The following is a 20,153-nucleotide window of genomic DNA, read 5'->3' as shown; positions in this document are numbered from 1 at the left end:
TTTCACCAGCTGTCCATTGAATGTATTTCATAGTTTCTTTTTTTAAAAACATAAACTGATCAAGGCTCATGTTTTGCTTTATTATGTCACTTTTAATCTAGAATAATAACTGCCCTTTTTCTTTATGTCATTGATTTGTTAAAGTATTCAGGCCTATTGTGTTCAGAATATTCCATTTTCTAAATTTGTCTTAACTGTTTTCTCAGGGTTGTTTAGCTTGTTCCTTTATCCTTTATCCCTTTCTCCGTGGCTCCTATAAACCACAAGTTGGGTCTAGAGGCTTGATTAGATTCAGATTAAGCATTTTGGGCAAAGATTCCTAGGTGATATTTGTGTACAACATATTGCATCATATTGCATCACATTAGGAGGCACAGAATGTCAGATTGCCATAGTGATGCTGGTTTTGCTAATTGCTGCCTCATCTCTCAATTATCAAGGTGCATTTCCCCTTGTCAGTTAGTAGGTCACCTGCAGGGTGATCACTGAGTGTAATGGCTTTAGCATCCACTGATAATCCTGCTGGCATCTGTAACTATATTGGGTATTACAAAATAGTGATTTTCTAATTCTATTATTTAATCTTTATTAGCTGACTTTCGTCCTTGGACAAGAGCTTTTCTTCTTTCTCTCTTATTTAAAAAAAAATTTTTATTTTTTGGCCACAGCATGTGGCATGTGGGGTCTTAGTTCCCCAACTAGGGATTGAACCTGTGTCCCCTGCACTGGAAGCGCAGAGTCTTAACCACTGGACCTCCAGGGAAGTCCCCTCTTACTTTCTTTTTTTATGAGTCTCTGTAGACTCATGGATTTTTAGTTATTCAAAGTGTTAGTCAATTTCTGTTGTTAATTTTGATATTCAAATTGTACTGAATCTGGACCATAATAGCCCTTGCAAGCTGTTTCCTGCTGTGTCTTTTGACAGGACTCCATTAGTCTTTGAGTGTTTCCATTCTGGCATAAATGTCCCCAGCTTACTTTGTACTTGCTCTGCCCTGGGCCTGGAATCAATTATTTTCTTCAGGGAGTCCTAGATTATTCCACTGACACTGGGTGTACCTACTTATTGTTTCTTGAGTGATATTGCTCCTAGGCTCTTTGAAGGCAAGGAAGTAGATAAAAAATTTTTTTAAAAGGAAATCATCATTTCATAGTGAAAGTGAAGAAGCTCAGTTGTGTATGTCTCTTTGAGATCCCGTGGACTGCAGCCCACCAGGCTCCTCTCTCCATGGGATTCTCCAGGCAAGAATACTGGAGTGGGGTGCCATTTCCTTCTCCAGGGAATCTTCCCAACCCAGGGATTGAACTCGGGTCTCTCGCATTGCAGGCAGACGCTTTAACCTCTGACCCACCAGGGAATCCCTAGATCATAGTAGTATTTCCAATTCAGATTTAACACTACAGAGCTTTCTTTTCCTTGACTTCTTTTACTTTATACTTACATAAATTTTTACATTGCAAATTTTAGATTTTAATAGCATTTATATATGTTATTTGTTTTATCCTGCAATATAACAAATTAGTTTCAAAATAATGTAACTATTACTACTAATAATAAACTTGTGTATATCTGCTGATGGAAGTTTAATATTTCCTTACAGTTCCTTTTCCCTTGAATATATCTCACTAGGCTGTATACTGTATAGTCAGAATACAGTTTTTAAAAGTTGGTGGAATAATTCCTTTCTCTATGCTTACATTGTCAATTTGATATACAGATATGCTTATTTTGTTGTTGTTACTCAGTTTAGGGTTTGCTTTTTTTTCTTTTGGATTTATTTTTTTGAAACTGTGGTATGTTTACATCGTTCAAAAGTCAAAATTTCTTAGAAAAGTATACTTAGAGAAATTTGAGTTCTTTTCCAAACCATTTTCATTATTTTCTTAGTGTTTTGTTTTGTAAAAACATAAGTACTGTATCCGTTCAGTTCAGTCGCTCAGTGGTGTCTGACTCTACTGTATATATGTGTGTATACTCTTTGTTTCCTCTTCTTTCTCACTCAAGTACTTTCTGGACTGCTGTGTAACTTTTCCACTCAACAGCAGGTCCTGGAAAGACTCATATCAATTCATAAAGTGTTTCCCTTCTCTCCTTTTTAACTACTGCATAGCACTTCATTGTATGGATTATATTAATAAAAGCTTATTCAACCAACTTCCTATTAATAGACACCTGGTTGTATCTATTAGTTTTATCCAAGTATGTTTTGTATTTTTGGAGTTATATCTTCAGGATAGGTTTTCAGAAGTGAAATTTCTGGTTTAAAGGATAAATGAAAACGTAATTTTTTAAGATAGTGCCAGATTCTCTTCCATCGTGGTTATATTATTTATTCTTCTACTAGTATTGTTTCAGGGTACTTATCAGAGGATTCTCAGTAGTATATCAGTAAGCTAAATTATTCCTTTTCTGTTGTTACTCCACAGTAATTCAAAATGGTATTTTCTATATAGTGTTTCTAAAATGTGATTTAGGGACCACTTGAAATTTGTAAGGATTTGGGGGTAGTTTTTGTGAGTATAAACATTACTAGAGATGTCTGTTTTGGTTCATTTGAAAAAAATTATATATACACACACATAGGTGCCATGTGTGATTTTTAAAACTATGGTCGTGTCTTCTCACAATGTTCCTGTTAGATTTCTTGAGCTATCTTTTTGGTGCAAGAGAAGTGACACTGTGAAATAAGGCATTTTGAGGATCTTTGGTTTTTCTAGAATAATCTGCCAGTCAGATCATTTTAAGAACCACTGTCCTCATGATCTGCAAGAATTATAGATACTGCTAACCGTTTGTTCTTGATTTTCTTTTATGTCTTGCCCAGGCTCCTGCTTATATTCGGGAATGTGCCAGATTGCACTATTTGGGTTCCAGAACTCAAGCATCAAAGGTAAGAATAGAAAATTGCTCTTGGCCCAAACAAGGCGAGAGCTAATTTAGATTAGTGGAGATTTAAAACAAAGCATAGAATCAAAGTGAGACATAGGAAAATAAAATGTATAAGAAAAGTCTGTAAATAGCAACCTGGAATGTCAGGTCCATGAATCAAGGCAAATTGGAAGTGGTCAAACAAGAAATGGAAAGAGTGAATGTCGACATTCTAGGAATCAGCGAACTGAAATGGACTGGGATGGGTGAATTTTACTCAGATGACCATTATATCTACTATTGCGGGCAGGAATTCCTTAGAAGAAATGGAGTAGCCATCATGGTTAACAAGAGAGTCTGAAATGCAGTACTTGGATGCAATCTCAAAAACAACAGAATGATCTCTGTTCGTTTCCAAGGCAAACCATTCAATAACACAGTAATCCAAGTCTATGCCCCAACCAGTAACGCTGAAGAAGCTGAAGTTGAACGGTTCTGTGAAGACCTACAAGACCTTTTAGAACTAACACCCAAAAAAGATGTCCTTTTTATTATAGGGGACTGGAATGCAAAAGTAGGAAGTCAAGAAACACCTGGAGTAACAGGCAAATTTGGCCTTGGAATATGGAATGAAGCAGGGCAAAGACTAATAGAGTTTTGCCAAGAAAATTGGTCATAGCAAACACCCTCTTCCAACAACATAAAGAGAAGACTCTATACATGGACATCACCAGATGGTCAACACTGAAATCAGATTGATTATATTCTTTGCAGCCAAAGATGGAGAAGCTCTATACAGTCAGCAAAAACAAGACCAGGAGCTGACTGTGGCTCAGACCATGAACTGCTTGTTGCCAAATTCAGACTGAAATTGAAGAGAGTAGGGAAAACCACTAGACCATTCAGGTATGACCTAAATCAAATCCCTTATGATTGTACAGTGGAAGTGAGAAATAGATTTAAGGGCCTAGATCTGATAGATAGAGTGCCTGATGAACTATGGAATGAGGTTCGTGACATTGTACAGGAGACAGGGATCAAGACCATCCCCATGGAAAAGAAATGCAAAAAAGCAAAATGGCTGTCTGGGGAGGCCTTACAAATAGCTGTGAAAAGAAGAGAAGCGAAAAGCAAAGGAGAAAAGGAAAGATATAAGCATCTGAATACAGAGTCCCAAAGAATAGCAAGAAGAGATAAGAAAGCCTTCTTCAGCAATCAATGCAAAGAAATAGAGGAAAACAACAGAATAGGAAAGACTAGAGAGCTCTTCAAGAAAATCAGAGATACCAAAGGAACATTTCATGCAAAGATGGGCTCGATAAAGGACAGAAATGGTATGAACCTAACAGAAGCAGAAGATATTAAGAAGAGGTGGCAAGAATACACAGAAGAACTGTACAAAAAAGATCTTCACGACCAAGATAATCACAATGGTGTGATCACTGACCTAGAGCCAGACATCCTGGAATGTGAAGTCAAGTGGGCCTTAGAAAGCATCACTATGAACAAAGCTAGTGGAGGTGATGGAATTCCAGTTGAGCTATTCTAAATCCTGAAAGATGATGCTGTGAAAGTGCTGCACTCAATATGCCAGCAAATTTGGAAAACTCAGCAGTGGCCACAGCACTGGAAAAGGTCAGTTTTCATTCCAATCCGAAAGAAAGGCAATGCCAAAGAATGCTCAAACTACCGCCCAATTGCACTCATCTCACACGCTAGTAAAGTAATGCTCAAAATTCTCCAAGGCAGGCTTCAGCAATATGTGAACCATGAACTTCCAGATGTTCAAGCTGGTTTTAGAAAAGGCAGAGGAACCAAATTGCCAACATCCGCTGGATCATGGAAAAAGCAAGAGAGTTCCAGAAAAATATCTATTTCTGCTTTATTGACTATGTCAAAGCCTTTGACTCTATGGATCACAATAAACTGTGGAAAATTCTGAAAGAGATGGGAATACCAGACCACCTGATCTGCCTCTTGAGAAATTTGTATGCAGGTCAGGAAGCAACAGTTAGAACTGGACATGGAACAACAGACTGGTTCCAAATAGGAAAAGGAGTACGTCAAGACTGTATATTGTCACCCTGTTATTTAACTTCTATGCAGAGTACATCATGAGAAACGCTGGACTGGAAGAAACACAAGCTGGAATCAAGATTGTTGGGAGAAATATCAATAACCTCAGATATGCAGATGACACCACCCTTATGGCAGAAAGTGAAGAGGAACTCAAAAGCCTCTTGATGAAAGTGAAAGAGGAGAGTGAAAAAGTTGGCTTAAAGCTCAACATTCAGAAAATGAATATCATGGCATCTGGTCCCATCACTTCATGGGAAATAGATGGGGAAACAGTGGAAACAGTGTCAGACTTTATTTTTCTGGGCTCCAAAATCACTACAGATGGTGACTGCAGCCATGAAATTAAAAGACGCTTACTCCTTGGAAGGAAAGTTATGACCTAGATAGCATATTGAAAAGCAGAGACATTACTTTGCCAACAAAGGTTCATCTAGTCAAGGCTATGGTTTTTCCAGTGGTCATGTATGGATGTGAGAGTTGGACTGTGAAGAAGGCTGAGTGGCGAAGAATTGATGCTTTTGAGCTGTGGTGTTGGAGAAGACTCTTGAGAGTCCCTTGGACTGCAAGGAGATCCAACCAGTCCATTCTGAAGGAGCTCAGCCCTGGGATTTCTTTGGAAGGAATGATGCTAAAGCTGAAACTCCAGTACTTTGGCCACCTCATGCGAAGAGTTGACTCATTGTAAAAGACTCTGATGCTGGGAGGGACTGGGGGCAGGAGGAGAAGGGGACGCCAGAGGATGAGATGGCTGGATGGCATCACTGACTCGATGGACGTGAGTCTGAGTGAACTCCGGGAGTTGGTGACGGACAGGGAGGCCTGGCGTGCTGCGATTCATGGGGTCGCAAAGAGTCGGACATGACTGAGCGACTGATCTAAATATTTTTAGCTACGAAAGTACATTTTTATATAAGACATTCTTTGAAGTTCCTTGGTAAGGTAACACTGAAATGTCTAAAAGACCTAAGACTGTATGAGCTTAGAAAGCAATTGCTGCTGCTGCTGCTGCTAAGTCGCTTCGGTCGTGTCCAACTGTGTGTGACCCCATAGACGGCAGCCCACCAGGCTCCGCTGTCCCTGAGATTCTCCAGGCAAGAACACTGGAGTGGGTTGCCATTTCCTTCTCCAATGCATGAAAGTGAAAAGTGAAGTCGCTCAGTCGTTTCCGACTCTTCACGACCCCATGAGCTGCAGCCCACCAGGCTCCTCCATCCATGGGATTTTCCAGGCAATGGGTGCCATTGCCTTCTCCTATTAACAAGATTACATATGGTTATTGAGCTTTAAAAGTGAGAAGTTAAAAAAAAGTCACAAGCACTTTTTGATGATTTCTGTTTAGTCTGTCTTGATTAGAAACTTTAAGCTGTCATCTTATGCTTTTTTTCCTACTCCTGTTGGTTTTTACCTCTCATTCAGCAAATATTTGGTGTGATCAGGAAAACAGTATTTTATTTTAACTAGTTTAACTGGAGTGTGGTTTTTCTTAGAAAATTGTTTTTATTTCTCTACTACTGCTGTGTAGTTATCACATATTGTCATGTGTGGGGAAGAGCACCAGCCAAGAACCAGTGAATCTGGTCTCCAAGATGGGTCTGTCACTTTAGTATCTAGATACAACTTAACTTCAGTTTTTACTTCAGTGAAATGGTAATAATGATACTTTCCCTGCTTAACCCATAGGATAACAGTGAGAAATATGAGATTAAAAGATGCTCTGAATAGTGGACTATTATATAAATATATTTTTTGATGGCAGTATTCTAAATGAATATAGGTTTTCTGGGCAGGTCATGGGAGTAGGCTATTGATACAGTCTTTATTTGTAGGCTTCTCTTTATCTGATGATAGTTTAGGTTTTACTTGTTCCTACTTCTGAGATGTACCCCACATCTCACCCTCCCTTTTTTTTTTCTTCCAGGGTTGGGGGAATCTGGAAACAAAGCTGGCAAGACGTATTAATTCACTTTTCTTTTAAATTTTCCATAGGATGATCTTGATCTGATAGCTTCATGTCAAACCAGGTCCTTCCAACTGGCAAAATCTCAAAAATGGAACCGGGTTGATTCCTGCTCTCATCAGGAGGAGACCCAGCAGCGTACGGAAGAGGCACTAAGAGAATTGTTCCAACACGTTCATAATATGCCAGAGTCGGCGAAGAAGAAACAGCTCATCAGACAGGTGCGGAAGGCAGGGAGGGTGACGGGCGTTAGGGTGTGATTTTTGCCTGTGGAATCACTAGGGAATAGTATGAACAATTTCATTTAGTTTTTGTCTTTTACTGGCCAAGCTTTGGTTTAGTCAAGAAAACAGACTTGTCTATGCACCCTCAGTGGTGATTTCTGTCTGCTGCCCGACTAGGGAAAGAGGTGGAGGCTCTTGGATTTCTTGAGTAAACAGAAGGATCCAGTGTGGTTAGTTTTTCTAAGTTGATCATGTACGACATTTAAGTCTGGCAAATAACCCAGTCTTTCTGAATCTCAGTCTTCTTGTTGGTAATTGTAATGCCCATGTTCCATGGTCGTAAAGATTAGAGAGAATCCATGTAAAGTGGCTGGCATAGCAGGACAGAAGTGGTAGCTCTCACCAGGAAGTTGTTTGCAGTTAGAAAACACGAAATCAAGAGCCTAGTCTGATACTTATTCTAGTGGCTAAGTTTGTTTATTTTGGAGCTGTGGGAGCAAAATTGGGTCTCTTATTTGCCATCTTGAGACTCAGAGTGTAAATACTGATGACATGGTTAGTTTCTTTCTCAGGAAATTTATTTTGTCTCAACCCTTCTTGAATTTTAGCTAAACAGGCAAGGTCAGCCTCTTGACTTCTTATTCAACTGGGACCTTCTTGGGGGATGAGTCTGTGTCTTTATTTTTATTTTTTATAGTTTATCTCAAGCATGGGGCCAGACAAAAACAAGTGCTCCGAAAATGTTGAACTGAACTGTTCTTAACAGTTGACAAAGTCCTTTAAGAGAAATTTTTCTTTCACTCTCTTTGAAGTTACTTTGAGATCTAGCAAATTGTGCTGTGACTGGAATTTTATGGCTGAGTAATACTACAGATTTAAAGCAGTTTTATGGTTTAATTCTTGGTAGAAACTAAGCCAGTAATTCAGGTAGGACAAGTGTAAATGACTTATCTCATCAAGAAGACTGAGGTCAAAGATAATACAAAGGAAAAAACTAGCTTTAGTTTTGCTCTTCTTAGAAAACTGGAAAATTATAGAGAAGGATTAAAAGAAAATAAATCACTCATCCTACCAGGGTTTACATATTGGATATTCTTTCAGTCTGTTTCCTATGGATATATTTTGACATAGTTGTGATCGTATCATATACTTTCATTTCTCCCTTTTTCATTAACCATTACAGCATAAGTGTTTTCTCATGCATGCTTGTAAACTCCTTGCCTACATTTAAAATGTGGCCATTCATTTTTGAAAAAAAGCTATAACTTTACTATTCTCCATCATTATAAAAATAACGAATACTCACTGCAGAAACATTGGAGTCTCCAGAAGAGTGTCAAGACGAAGTTAAAAATCATCTATAATCTACTGGTCACATTTTGAAGTATTTCCTTCTTGTATTTCTTTCCATGAATATATATTTCATATTTTTTTTGCTTAATTGAGGTAAAAATATATATTCCATTTTTAAAATACCCTACCCTTTTCATATAACATTATAGCAGAATATTTTCCATGTCATTAAAAGTTTATAAGCATTTTTAATGCTTGTATATTTTATTGTATATAACCTGATATATATAGTTTGTCCTCTGCTGCACATATTGGGGAAATTAGGCATTTTTTTACTTTATACATTTTTGTTCATAAGTATTCTCTTTGCAGATTATTTCCTAGAAGTGGCATGACCAAAGGGTATGCATTCTCTGGGGGAAGCTGGTACAGCTACTAGGTTTCTTTTAATACATAGGTCCCTTCTCTCCCCTTCCTGTTTTTTTCTCCCTAAAAATTGCTGAAGCTTGTTTGTTTGACTAAACTTTTAAATTTGAAATGATTTAGATTTGGAGAAAAATTGCAAAGATAGTACAGAATTCCCACATACCTTTCACCTAGTTCCTTCTAATGTTAACTAGTGTTCCTCCTTAGTTGTCAAAACTAAGAAGTTAACATTAGTAATTACTATTAACATTGCAGACTTTATTTGGATTTTACCAGTTTTAACACTAGTATCCTTTTTCTGTTCTAGGGGCCAGTCCAGATACCACATTGCGTTTAAACACACACATACTCATCCTCCTGCTCTCTTTGCACTTGATTTGTGAAAGCAGGCAGATTGTTTGTCTCCTACAGTCAGGATTTTGCTGATTGCATTCCTGTGGTATTATTTAAGATGTTCCTTAGTCCTCTGTATTTGCTGTAAACTGGTGGTTAGATCTAATTCTAGAAGCTTGATCTGATTCCAATTTTATTGCTTTGGGGTATGTAGTATTTAACTTATCCTCAGGCTAATTTAATAAAATTTGAGTTCTTGGTGGCATAATTTCTGCCTTTGTGATTTGCTTGCCAACCTACTAATCCATGTATGTACACATTGACTTATTCCTGGACGTCTCTGGGTATTTACATTTAGCTATTAATTGTCACAGAATGCTGTCTCTTGATGGGAGACTGTAACAAAATGTTCTGTATGTTTGCTTCTAGTTTAATAAGCATTCTGGGACCCAGACACCGGGACGTGAGCCTTCTACTCCCCCGGTGCGGAAAAGGGCTCGCTCACGGTCCTTCAGTGGCCTCATTAAGGTAGGCGTGCTGTGCTGTCATTTTCAGTGTTGATTGTGAGAAAACTTAACAATCTGGCTCTTCTTAGGCATAAACAGTTTTGTTCCATTCTTTGGGGTTCTATAAAGGGTTCGCTTATAAAGAGAAAAGGATAGAATTTGGAAATGCTTTTAATTTTCAAAGCATTCTGCTGTGTTTCAAATCAGAGAAAGGGACTCTGTGATTGGAAAGGTAAGGGGTAAGAGAAATAAAGGTCCTTTGCTGTCGTCTGGGGCTAAGGACAGAGTCCTCATTCCTGATTTACTGTGCAGGTTGCTGAAGTTATGGAGAAGTGAAAAAGTTGACAGACACTAGAAATAGATTTTCCAATAGCCTAGTGACTTTTAGGTAAACCCCAAATTTTGATCAGTTGTTTTCTTTTCTTCGTCTAAAACTTCATTAAAAATCTTGTTTTTAAAGCAAATTTAGCATATACTTAAAGCAAATGCAGCATATACTTCTGTGCTGTTGCTGCCATCGTTGTTTGTATATTCAGTTTACCCCGGTCTTCTGGAAGATCTGAACTCGTAACTAAGGCATATTGCCAGCAGGTGGCAGTAGATAGCTGATGATGGGGGATCAAATTTCCAGGCATAAAGAAACCAAGGAGAGTCTGTCGCTCTTCTTGGTCATAGAGATGATTGGTAATAAGGAAAGTAATAGTTAAATACATGTTTCTCTGTGTTAGTCAAAGAAATGTTCCTTTAAATGAAGTTAGATGGCTGTAGTTTTTTCTTCATAGTGAGCTCTTCTGCTGTTGGTTCTAGAAGTATTGCTAAACGTTGCTTGAAAGGTAAGAATATAATATTCTCTTGGCATCTGCCCTCTTCTTTACTGAGAGAGAATTTAAAACTTTAGAATTATAAAAGACCTTATAATTCTATCAGGAGAAAACATTTCAGAACAATAATTTAAACACAGTGTTAGCGAGTTTCGTAGGACAGAAGGATTAAGTGTTTTCGTTGTAAATAAGGAGACTTTCAAGCTAATAATAGATGTAGGTTTCTGCTTGACAGCAAAGGAATCGTGAAAGATCTGTTAAAAAACTCAGTGGAAGCTTTATAGCTAGTCCTATGACTCCTGGCATGCCCTATTCAGCTTACTATGTGGTGATATCTGACTTCTGAAAGGAAGATGGACTGGCCTTATTTTTCCAGCATTTCTGTGTTTTAGCTGTTTGATTTCTTTCCTGCTTTGATACCTTTTTTTGGTTAGATTTTTTTCCTCCAAAATTCCTCTTATGTAAATGATTTATTTCATCAGAATATTCCTACTGATGTTTATATTGTAAAGTTTAATGTTCTAGTTTTGATATGTTCTTTTTTTGGAATTCAAATTTATTCTCTAAGGAGAAGAAAGAGAGGATTTCTTCAAAGATGGTAGAATTGTCACTGTCAGCTGTTACAGTAGGTTACATCAGCTTCTAAGCTGTTCAGAGATGAAAGGGCTTTTAGTCTTGCAGTGAATGTCAGTATAATCACATGACCTTTTTAAGAAGGCCCGTATCCTCTTGTGGTTATAATAGGAGCTCTTAGAGAATTTTTCCAAATTTTCCAATCCTGTGTGAGGAAGACATGACAGGGAAGCAAAATCTTAGAGTGGACCTTGTGTTAAGTGTCTCTTAGTAGGGAGGGGAGGAGGGACTCTTAAAAGCTGCCAGAGACATGTCTTTAGGGAAAAAATTATACTGGTAGGTAACTGGCATTTCTTTTATGGCCTCAGAAACATTGTAATTGGCCCATATTAGTTGGTTTAAATCAACTATAAAGTTTCTTTTAATGTTTCGGTCCTTAGATAGTTTAAAGAAGAGTAGTGATCATCTTAAGAAAGGCAATGATCTTAGGTTTTTTAATAACGTGCTTTGACCTCTCATGTAAGATGCCTGTGGGACTCTTTATCAGAGAGCTGAGATTTTTTAACTTAAGAAACTGTAGTTTTGAAGGCCAGTATAGATATATATAATACAGATATAGTAGCTGTTTATAAATCATATATTTTCTTTTCCTAAATCAGCGGAAGGTCCTGGGAAATCAGATGATGTCAGAAAAGAAAAACAAGTACCCTACTCCGGATTCGGTAGCCATTGGTGAATTGAAGAGAGCCAGCAAAGAAAATATGAACTTGGTAAGATACTGTTCTTTGTACTTTTTCTTTGTGGGTGTTCATCTGTAGAAAAGAAGAAAATTAACATGCCGTCATTTGTTTTACTCTGTTTCTTTGGGCCATTCAGCCTTTTTTCTCTATCTTTTCATTTATGCTGATTGTCTTTTTTCTGTAGGCTTTCACTGATTCATTCAACAAACACATTTCAAGTTCAGGGAGGACATAGCCAGACATAGGCAGAAGTGACAAACGCAGTGAAATACCCACACACAAAGTGCTGGAGGCAGCAGTTCTGACTGGGAGACTCCACAGGCTGGGTAACATTTGAGCCAGGCCTGCCTGACACTGCATTAGCCACGGAATCATCCTTCCAGGAATGGTTACTTCATTAAGCCAGCAATAAAACAGTTAAGATTAGTGAGATATGGATATGTTGTTAAAACTCTCTATATTGAAATTGAACAAGTAAATAATTCCTCTGTTAGCAAAATCTGTTTATACGAATGACATTAGGACATTTAAGCCACTCTAAAATTTTCTTGTTGCAGTTATTTTCTGGCTCTCCAGCTGTCATGATGACACCAACAAGACTGAAATGGCCTGAGGGGAAGAAAGAGGGGAAAAAAGGTACTGATTGCACTTATCCCGTATGTCTTAGTGAATGTCGTTCCTTTCTGCATCTAGTCAGTCAGCAGCAGGTTTTGAATTCCTAGTGCGGTATGGTGGTATTTGGAAGTGATGTAAAAATGACAGGGCTGGGTCCTTACCCTGGCGTTCATGTGGCAGATGGTTACTGAACATCGACTCAGAACTGTCCCAGGTGCTGAGGGCAGAGCTGTGAACACAGACCCACAGGGTCGCTGAATCCTCAGACAGACAGGACACGTGGAAGGATATTTTAAGAGTACTTGTTAAGCAAATTAAAAGCAAGTGTAAACTAACTTGTGAAACCAAGTACAGGAGTGCTGAGAAGGTGCTCAGCAAACACGGGACAATTGGGTTATTTTTCTGTGTAGACTTTAGCTTTGTTTATTCAATTAGGCTTTCCAAATAAAGAGCTCATGCTAAAGGACTCTGGAAATCAGATCATACAACATGTTTTTAAGGATGTTTAGGGTAAAAAGGATAATTTAGTGCTGAGACTGCTGATTGCCCAAGGCTCAGCCGATGGAGGGCACCATCTGCTGCGCTTTTCTCTGAGGAAGCCCCATGGCTCACTGGAAAGCCCAGGGGGTCTGTGGTTAGGACCAGCCACTCCCTCTCAGCCCACTTTCTCCTCCGAAAATGGAGATAATATTAACAGTTGTATCTACTTCTTAGATTGCTAATGAGTCTCAATTAAAACAATGTTTCGAAAGCACATTGTGATTGTTAAAGCATTAACAGGCAGAAGTAATTGTTACTTGGAGAAGGCAATGGCACCCCACTCCAGTACTCTTGCCTGGAAAATCCCATGGACGGAGGAGCCTGGTAGGCTGCAGTCCATGGGATCGTGAAGAGTCGGACATGACTGAGCGACTTCACTTTCACTTTTCACTTTCATGTACTGGAGAAGGAAATGGCAACCCACTCCAATGTTCTTGCCTGGAGAATCCTAGGACGGGGGAGCCTTGTGGGCTGCTGTCTATGGGGTCGCACAGAGTCGGACACGACTGAAGTGACTTAGCAGCAGCAGCAGCAGCAGTAATTGTTACTAACGAAAACTGGGCAAGACTTGGTCTGGTTCTATAAGGCTTGCATGGCAGATGAAGTAATTTCTGGTTTGATATGCTCATTTTACCATTGAAATACAAGCATACTTACTGTTTGAGACATAAGCAATAGAATAAGAACAAAAGCCCAGTCCTTACAGATGAATCTTTATTCTTTTCTAGGAAATTAGATTTCAGTGTGGTCTTCTTACTTATCCTTGAATGAACGATGTGAACTCTCTCTTCTTTCCATGCTGCCTCTGACTTGTAGGCTCAGTTGACTGACTGAGGCAAGTTCAGGGTTTGGAGTATGTGTGTCTAAAGATTTCTACTTGTATCATCTAAGTCCAAACCAAGCATAAGTTATTTTTGAAGGATACATTTGTTTGTAGTAGTTACACCTTTTATTGCTTTCATTTTTGAAGATAATCAAGAAATACTGTCTATGTCGACAGCTCTACTTTTAGAAGAAAGAAATGCATTAAAAAAATAAGCTAGTTTAATATTTTACCAAGAAGTTTTAGAGCAGGGATTCTTCCTGTTTACTGTGGACTTTCTAAGGGCTCTGATAAAGTTCCTGGTATTATTGTTGGAGTTTTATGTGTAGGTGCATATGAACATCTTTCTGGAAGAGAGAATATATAGTTTTTATAAGATTCTCAAAAATGTTAATGATTCAGAAAAGTGGAGGCCCACAGATAATGAATGACCTCCCACTGGCTTAGGCAGTGGTATTTTCACTTTACCTTCTCCCTGTTCACTTGCTCTGTCTGGGAACACCTGTGGGTGTCATGACTTCACGCTATTCTCCTTCTCTTCCTTCCTCTAATTTTTTTCCATCTCTGCAGTGCTTTACTGTCGTCTGCTTCCCCTTCCCTCTCTCCATGTTTTTTCAGTGCTCTGTCTTAAGGCTCTGCCTGTCCCTCCCCTCCCCGCCATGCCTGTCCTCTTAGCAGTTTGGTCTACTTCTGCAGCTCAGTTCTGTTCTCTGATACCCTTTCCCCAGCCTGCGGCTCCAGATCTGAACTCTGTCTAGTCTCCAGGTCCACAGATCCAAGTGCCTGCCATCCCTTTCTTTTACACAATGAATACAGTACTAGATTTTTTTTTTTTTTGATGTTGATTTTATTAAAGGAACAAATTTTTTTTTGAAGAAGATATTGCAATTTTATTATCATCATCATAGTGTATACCCAAAGACATGCATTTAGCCTGGAGTTTCTCAGGTGGCACTATTGACATTTTAAATCAGATAATTCTTTGCTGTGGGGAGCTGTCCTGTGCATTGCGTGAGAGAGTTCGTAGCATTCCTGGTCTCTACTCGCTGGATGCCAGTACCCTTCTTCCCGTTGTAACCAGTGTCTGCCCCTTGACATTGCCAAATATCCCTTTCAAGGGAGGAGGCAGAATCACTCCCGGATGAGAACTGCTGATTTAGCACCTTTGTATTAATGGGTATTATTTTCAGCAGTCAGAATTCTAGCCATAGTTCAAAGCCCAGCCTAAACCCTACCTCCTCTGCGAAATCTTCTTTGGCTAACTCAGACAAATGTACTTTTTCCTTTGAACTCTTATTGACATTGCTAAAATGTTGACATTTAATGTGATTTATCTTAGTTATTTACTTCATATGTTTTGTCTTACTTCTTTAGCTAGTTTCTCTTTTGGAAGACAAAGGCCAAACTTAATGTATTTGTGACCCCCCGCCCTTCTCTTCTGCACAGTAATGACTACCTTGCATCCAGTAGGTATTTAGTAAACATTTGCTGGCGAGAGGTGTAGTGGTGGTAAGAATACGAGCTTTGAGTTCAGTTAAACTAGGTTTTAGTCTGCAGCCTTAATAGCTATATATCTTGGGGCAAGTTCATTTGTATAGGCTTCAGATTCTTTACCTATAATATGGCAAGAACATTACTTCATGCAGTTTTTTGTGAGAGTGAATGAGACAATGTACATAAAGAATTCAGCAACGCCTGGCACAAAATACGCACTCAGTAAAGCGAGTGTTATTGCCATTAAGATGATTTAATAAAGTGAGATTAGGGCAAGAGAACAAAATGATACTTACTTGGTAGAGACTAAACAATTCTCAATTAGACTCTCTAACCCGCAGTTCCGTTCAGTTCAGTCGCTCAGTCGTGTCTGACTCTTTGCGACCCCATGGACTGCAGCACGCCAGGCCTCCCTGTCCATCACCAACTCCCGGAGTTTACTCAAACTCACATCCATTGAGTCAGTGATGCCATCCAACCATCTCATCTTCTGTCATGCCCTTCTCCTCCCACCTTCAATCTTTCCCAGCATCAGGGTCTTTTCAAATGAGTCAGCTCTTCACATCAGGTGGCCAAAATATTGGAGTTTCAGCTTCAACATCAGTCCTACCAATGAACATCCAGGACTGATCTCCTTTAGGATGGACTGGTTGGATCTCCTTGCAGTCCAAGGGACTCTCAAGAGTCTTCTCCAACACCACAGTTCAAAAGCATCAATTCTTCGGCATTCAGCTTTCTTTATAGTCCAACTCTCACATCCATACATGACCACAGAAAAACCATAGCCTTGACCAGATGGACCTTTGTTGGCAAAGTAATGTCTCTGCTTTTTAATATGCTGTCTAGGTTGGTCATCGGAGAATACGATGGCACCCCACTCCAGTACTCTTGCCTGGAAAATCCCATGGACGGAGGAGCCTGGTAGGCTGTAGTCCATGGGATCGCTAAGAGTCGGAAACGACTGAGCGACTTCACTTTCACTTTTCACTTTCTTGCATTGGAGAAGGAAATGGCAACCCACTCCAGTATTCTTGCCTGGAGTATCCCAGGGACGGGGGAGCCTGGTGGGCTGCCGTCTATGGGGTCGCACAGAGTTGGACACGACTGAAGTGACTTAGCAGCAGCAGCAGCAGGTTGGTCATAACTTTTCTTCCGAGGAGTAAGTGTCTTCTAATTTCATGGCTGCAATCATCATTTGCAGTGATTTTGGAGCCCCCCAAAATAAAATCTGTCACTGTTTCCACTGTTTCCCCATCTATTTCCCAAGCATAAGTTATTTTTGAAGGATACATTGGTATCCCATCACATGAAGTGATGGGACCAGATGCCATCATCTTAGTTTTCTGAATGCTGAGTTTTAAGCCAACTTTTTCACTCTCCTCTTTCACTTTCATCAAGAGGCTCTTTAGTTCTTCTTTGCTTTCTGCCATAAGGGTGGTGTCATCTGCATATCTGAGGTTATTGATATATCTCCCAGCAATATTGATTCCAGCTTGTGCTTCATCCAGCTCAGCATTTCTCATGATGTACTCTGCAGGTAAGTTAAATAAGCAGGGTGACAATATACAGCCTTGACATACTCCTTTCCCTATTTGGAACCAGTCTGTTGTTCCACGTCCAGTTGTAACTGTTGCTTCCTGATCTGTATATAGATTTCTCAAGAAGCAGGTTTTCCCATCTCTTTAATTTTCCACAGTTGTGATCCACACAGTCAAAGGCTTTGGCATAGTCAATAAAACAGAAGTAGATGTTTTTCTCTGTTTCTCTTGCTTTTTCGATGATCCAATGGATCTCTAACCCTCAGGTTGTAGAAAATACTAAGTATAGATTTCTCTAGCTTTTAGGTGGGATATTTGCAGAAATAAATACTTACAAATGTGTTTAATGTTCCTTTTTCTGTTTCAGCCTAGGATTCTTCTGAAGGATCCAGAGTTTTCCTGTTGTCCACCCAGAATTCTTCCTTCTGTGGCCCAGTGGCCGTGACCACCCACAGAGAAGCTGGGACTTGCAGCGCGCTTGCTGCGTGTTGAATTGTGAAAGCCAACTAATCCTGTGACTCAACTGATACCTCTAACCTCACTCAGCGGAGATGTCTGCAGATTCTGCCTACTAAACCGGTGCTAGCGAGTCTCTCTTTAAAAAAAATGTTCTGGGGAAACCACTAAACAGCCACACCAGCTTACACACAGCACAGTCAATGAGCAGAACCAGGCAGACTCCTCTGCCTAGTCCATGTGTTTGTTTAGGCGGGTTCTGTTTTTTGAAAATTTGAAGTTTGTGCTCAGCTGCAGTGATTTTTTTTAAAAAGTGCAGACAATCCTAGTGGATCGATGTTATTCTTAACTGATAGTTTGGACTTTTCTCTGTTTTGATAGTATTGGGGATATGTTGGGTATTGTTTTTGTTTATTTGTTTTTTCTTATTTTTTAAAAAGCCATATTTTGGATAGGTAGTTGAAATGGGCTCTAAGCCAGATGTCTTTTCTCTTTTCACCTTAAGCTCTTTGTCTTATGAGGCTGTACTCCTCAGTACCTATTTGTGTCCAAAGAATTTATTGCTTTCCTGAGAATTTTTTTTTTATGATTTCTTGGGCCTGAGATTATAGGTGTTTGGCCTGTAGGACTGAATAATTCAGAATGATGCAGTATCTTAACAAATGATGTTAAACTGTGTCCTTTCCTCCCTCCTTCCTTTCTGTCTCCCTCCCTGTCTTCCTCTTTCCTCAGTGATGTCAGAATAGTCATATGGTTGCTGAACTCCTTCCTCCATTCAGATTCTTCTCACCTAAAACATCTCTGGTGCCAATGTGGTGCCTTCTCTGCCCAGTCACTGTGACTCAAGGCATGTCACCAACAGTTTACTTGAGGTTTGCTGAAATACCTGTATGTAGGGGAAGCTCCGGCGTAGGATTAGGCTGGAGCTGGCTTTATGGCCAGGACGACTCTTATGGATGAGATTATACTGCATCTTTCTAAGGGATCAGGTGTGCAGGCTGGACCGTCTCCTGAGAGCAAGCTGGAGTCGGAGGACGGAAGCGAGCATGTTTCTCTGCAGGACTGAGAGATTTAAAGGGAAGAACGTTCTTGTTTGAAGGCAGTTGTGGTTTATCACCTGTGTTCGAGAGTGGCTGCTGGCCCGCCCTTTCCTTGTCACAGTGGGCACCGGGGGTAGTTGGGAGATGGGCTGGAGCTTTGACTGGGTTGGGGATGTGCTGGCCCGCCCCTTCCTTGTCACAGTGGGCACCGGGGGTAGTTGGGAGATGGGCTGGAGCTTTGACTGGGTTGGGGATGTTCACATGTGTTTGAGAGGAGTGGCAAGGCTCTGATCCAGCGTGAGACGTCACTGTCCAGAGAGAGCAGGGCAAGAGGGAGCTTATGCCTGCTCTGTTAGACGCGTAACCACTCTTACCCCGTGTGCCGGAGCTGAGTCAGGCCTCGGGGGAGAGGCAGTTGCCCAGCAAACTGTGACTTCTGCCCTATTTTTAAACTGTTGAAATGGTGTGTTATTGCTGAAACAAAACATGATTCTGGGGAGCACAGTTTGCTTTTGTATCTGGAAGTCAGTCTTGTCTGCTGTATTTTCTGTTTCTTCTGCCGCTGTAACAACAGTAGTGGAGAAAAATGGGAAATTTGGCCATCCAACTTGATAGATTGTGAATAATAGATGGTTAGGAGTACAAAGCTGCTCATAAGTCCCTTTCTCTACAGTAGTTTTATGTCATTCTTAAAAAATACTTATTAGCAAGTTCATACATGTAGGGTTCTATTTGACATTTTTCCTTATAAAATTTCTTGCACCAGCTATCAGTGAGTTCAAACAGACCCCTTCTGGTATGGCCGGATGAGAGTGGTGTCCTCCCTTAACTCGGTACTTGCTCTCTTAGTTTGTCTAAGCATCTCATTCTGGAGTGGTGCGGTCTGGCACAGGTGGAGGGAGCAGAGCAGTGGCCTCATACCTCCTTGTCATCGAGGTGCTTCTGTGGTTCTGTTTGAGGGAGGCTCTATTTGAGGTTTAGTTGGTTGAGTGCAGTTAGTAATCCAGGCTGGTGCTCTGGGGCTGGGGTGGTGAGAGATCCTGTCACGTGTTTTTATATAGCTTGCCCCTTTGGGCAGTTTATGTGGATATTTGGGTATGTGTGTTCCATTAAAGTATTTATTAAATATGATTTCCCTTGCTGTAAGGGTATGATAGGTCTTTTCTTGTTTGTTTTTTAACAGAAGCTATGATGTAGTTGGAATCCAGATTTGAGAAATAAACAGCATAACCTCTTCTGCCTTATAATATGTAACTGTTCTAATCCTGTGGAATCTTACAGAGAATGAAAAAACAAAGACCTTTTAAGCATTTGCTACAGGAGGATACTATTGCCCTTCTGACTTGGTGGGCAGGCATTTTTGAGCCAGTATTCAACAATTTAAAAAATATGTAATATTTAAAAATTCTGTTTTATGTTTGTTTTTCATGTTGAAACAATTTCTTTGGAAATGCCTCTTGTTTTTAAATTTTCCTTTCTTTCTGGGGTCAGTTGCGGTGGATTTTGATGTAATATTAATGGGGGGCAGTATATCTTGTGTGGGCTCAAGCATAAAAAATGCAGACCACTTCCTTAATTCAGATCAGTTGGCACTGGGTGAGCTATCCTGGTTGAATCAGTGAAAACCTTGGGCACTGGACTCCTAACTTTCTAACTTGGTACAGTGGTGCAGTGTTCCTGCTTTGAAAGACTCCACTGCAGCAATGAAAGAGAATTAGATGGTACTGACTGTACCTGAGTGCCAAAACACAGTCAAGGAGGTGGTACCTCATGAATCGAAACTGAAACTCTAGTTGGCCCTCCACCAGCTCATTACCCCGAACGAA

The 20,153-nt window shown here is 39.9% G+C and overlaps 1 protein-coding gene across 3 annotated transcripts in view; it reads left to right on the top strand.

Moving 5' to 3' along the window:
* Positions 1-18,499, top strand: part of ARHGAP19 (Rho GTPase activating protein 19) — a 67,886-nt gene extending 49,387 nt beyond the window's left edge. For 2 of the 3 annotated variants that reach the window (XM_061402971.1, XM_061402969.1), the window contains exons 7-12: positions 2,826-2,891; positions 6,935-7,126; positions 9,611-9,709; positions 11,741-11,851; positions 12,379-12,457; positions 17,199-18,499. In XM_061402971.1, coding sequence (XP_061258955.1) covers positions 2,826-2,891; positions 6,935-7,126; positions 9,611-9,709; positions 11,741-11,851; positions 12,379-12,457; positions 17,199-17,203 — 552 coding nt within the window. In that variant the 3' untranslated portion in view covers positions 17,204-18,499. The remainder of the gene's footprint in view (positions 1-2,825; positions 2,892-6,934; positions 7,127-9,610; positions 9,710-11,740; positions 11,852-12,378; positions 12,458-17,198) is intronic. The other variant, XM_061402972.1, reaches the window with a different exon arrangement.
* Positions 18,500-20,153: the final 1,654 nt, after the last annotated feature.

Source organism: Bos javanicus, chromosome 26 (assembly GCF_032452875.1).
Source record: "Bos javanicus breed banteng chromosome 26, ARS-OSU_banteng_1.0, whole genome shotgun sequence".
NCBI lineage: Eukaryota > Metazoa > Chordata > Mammalia > Artiodactyla > Bovidae > Bos > Bos javanicus.
The sequence above is the reverse complement of the archived record's forward strand: the minus strand, read 5'-3'. Positions and strand labels throughout refer to the sequence as shown.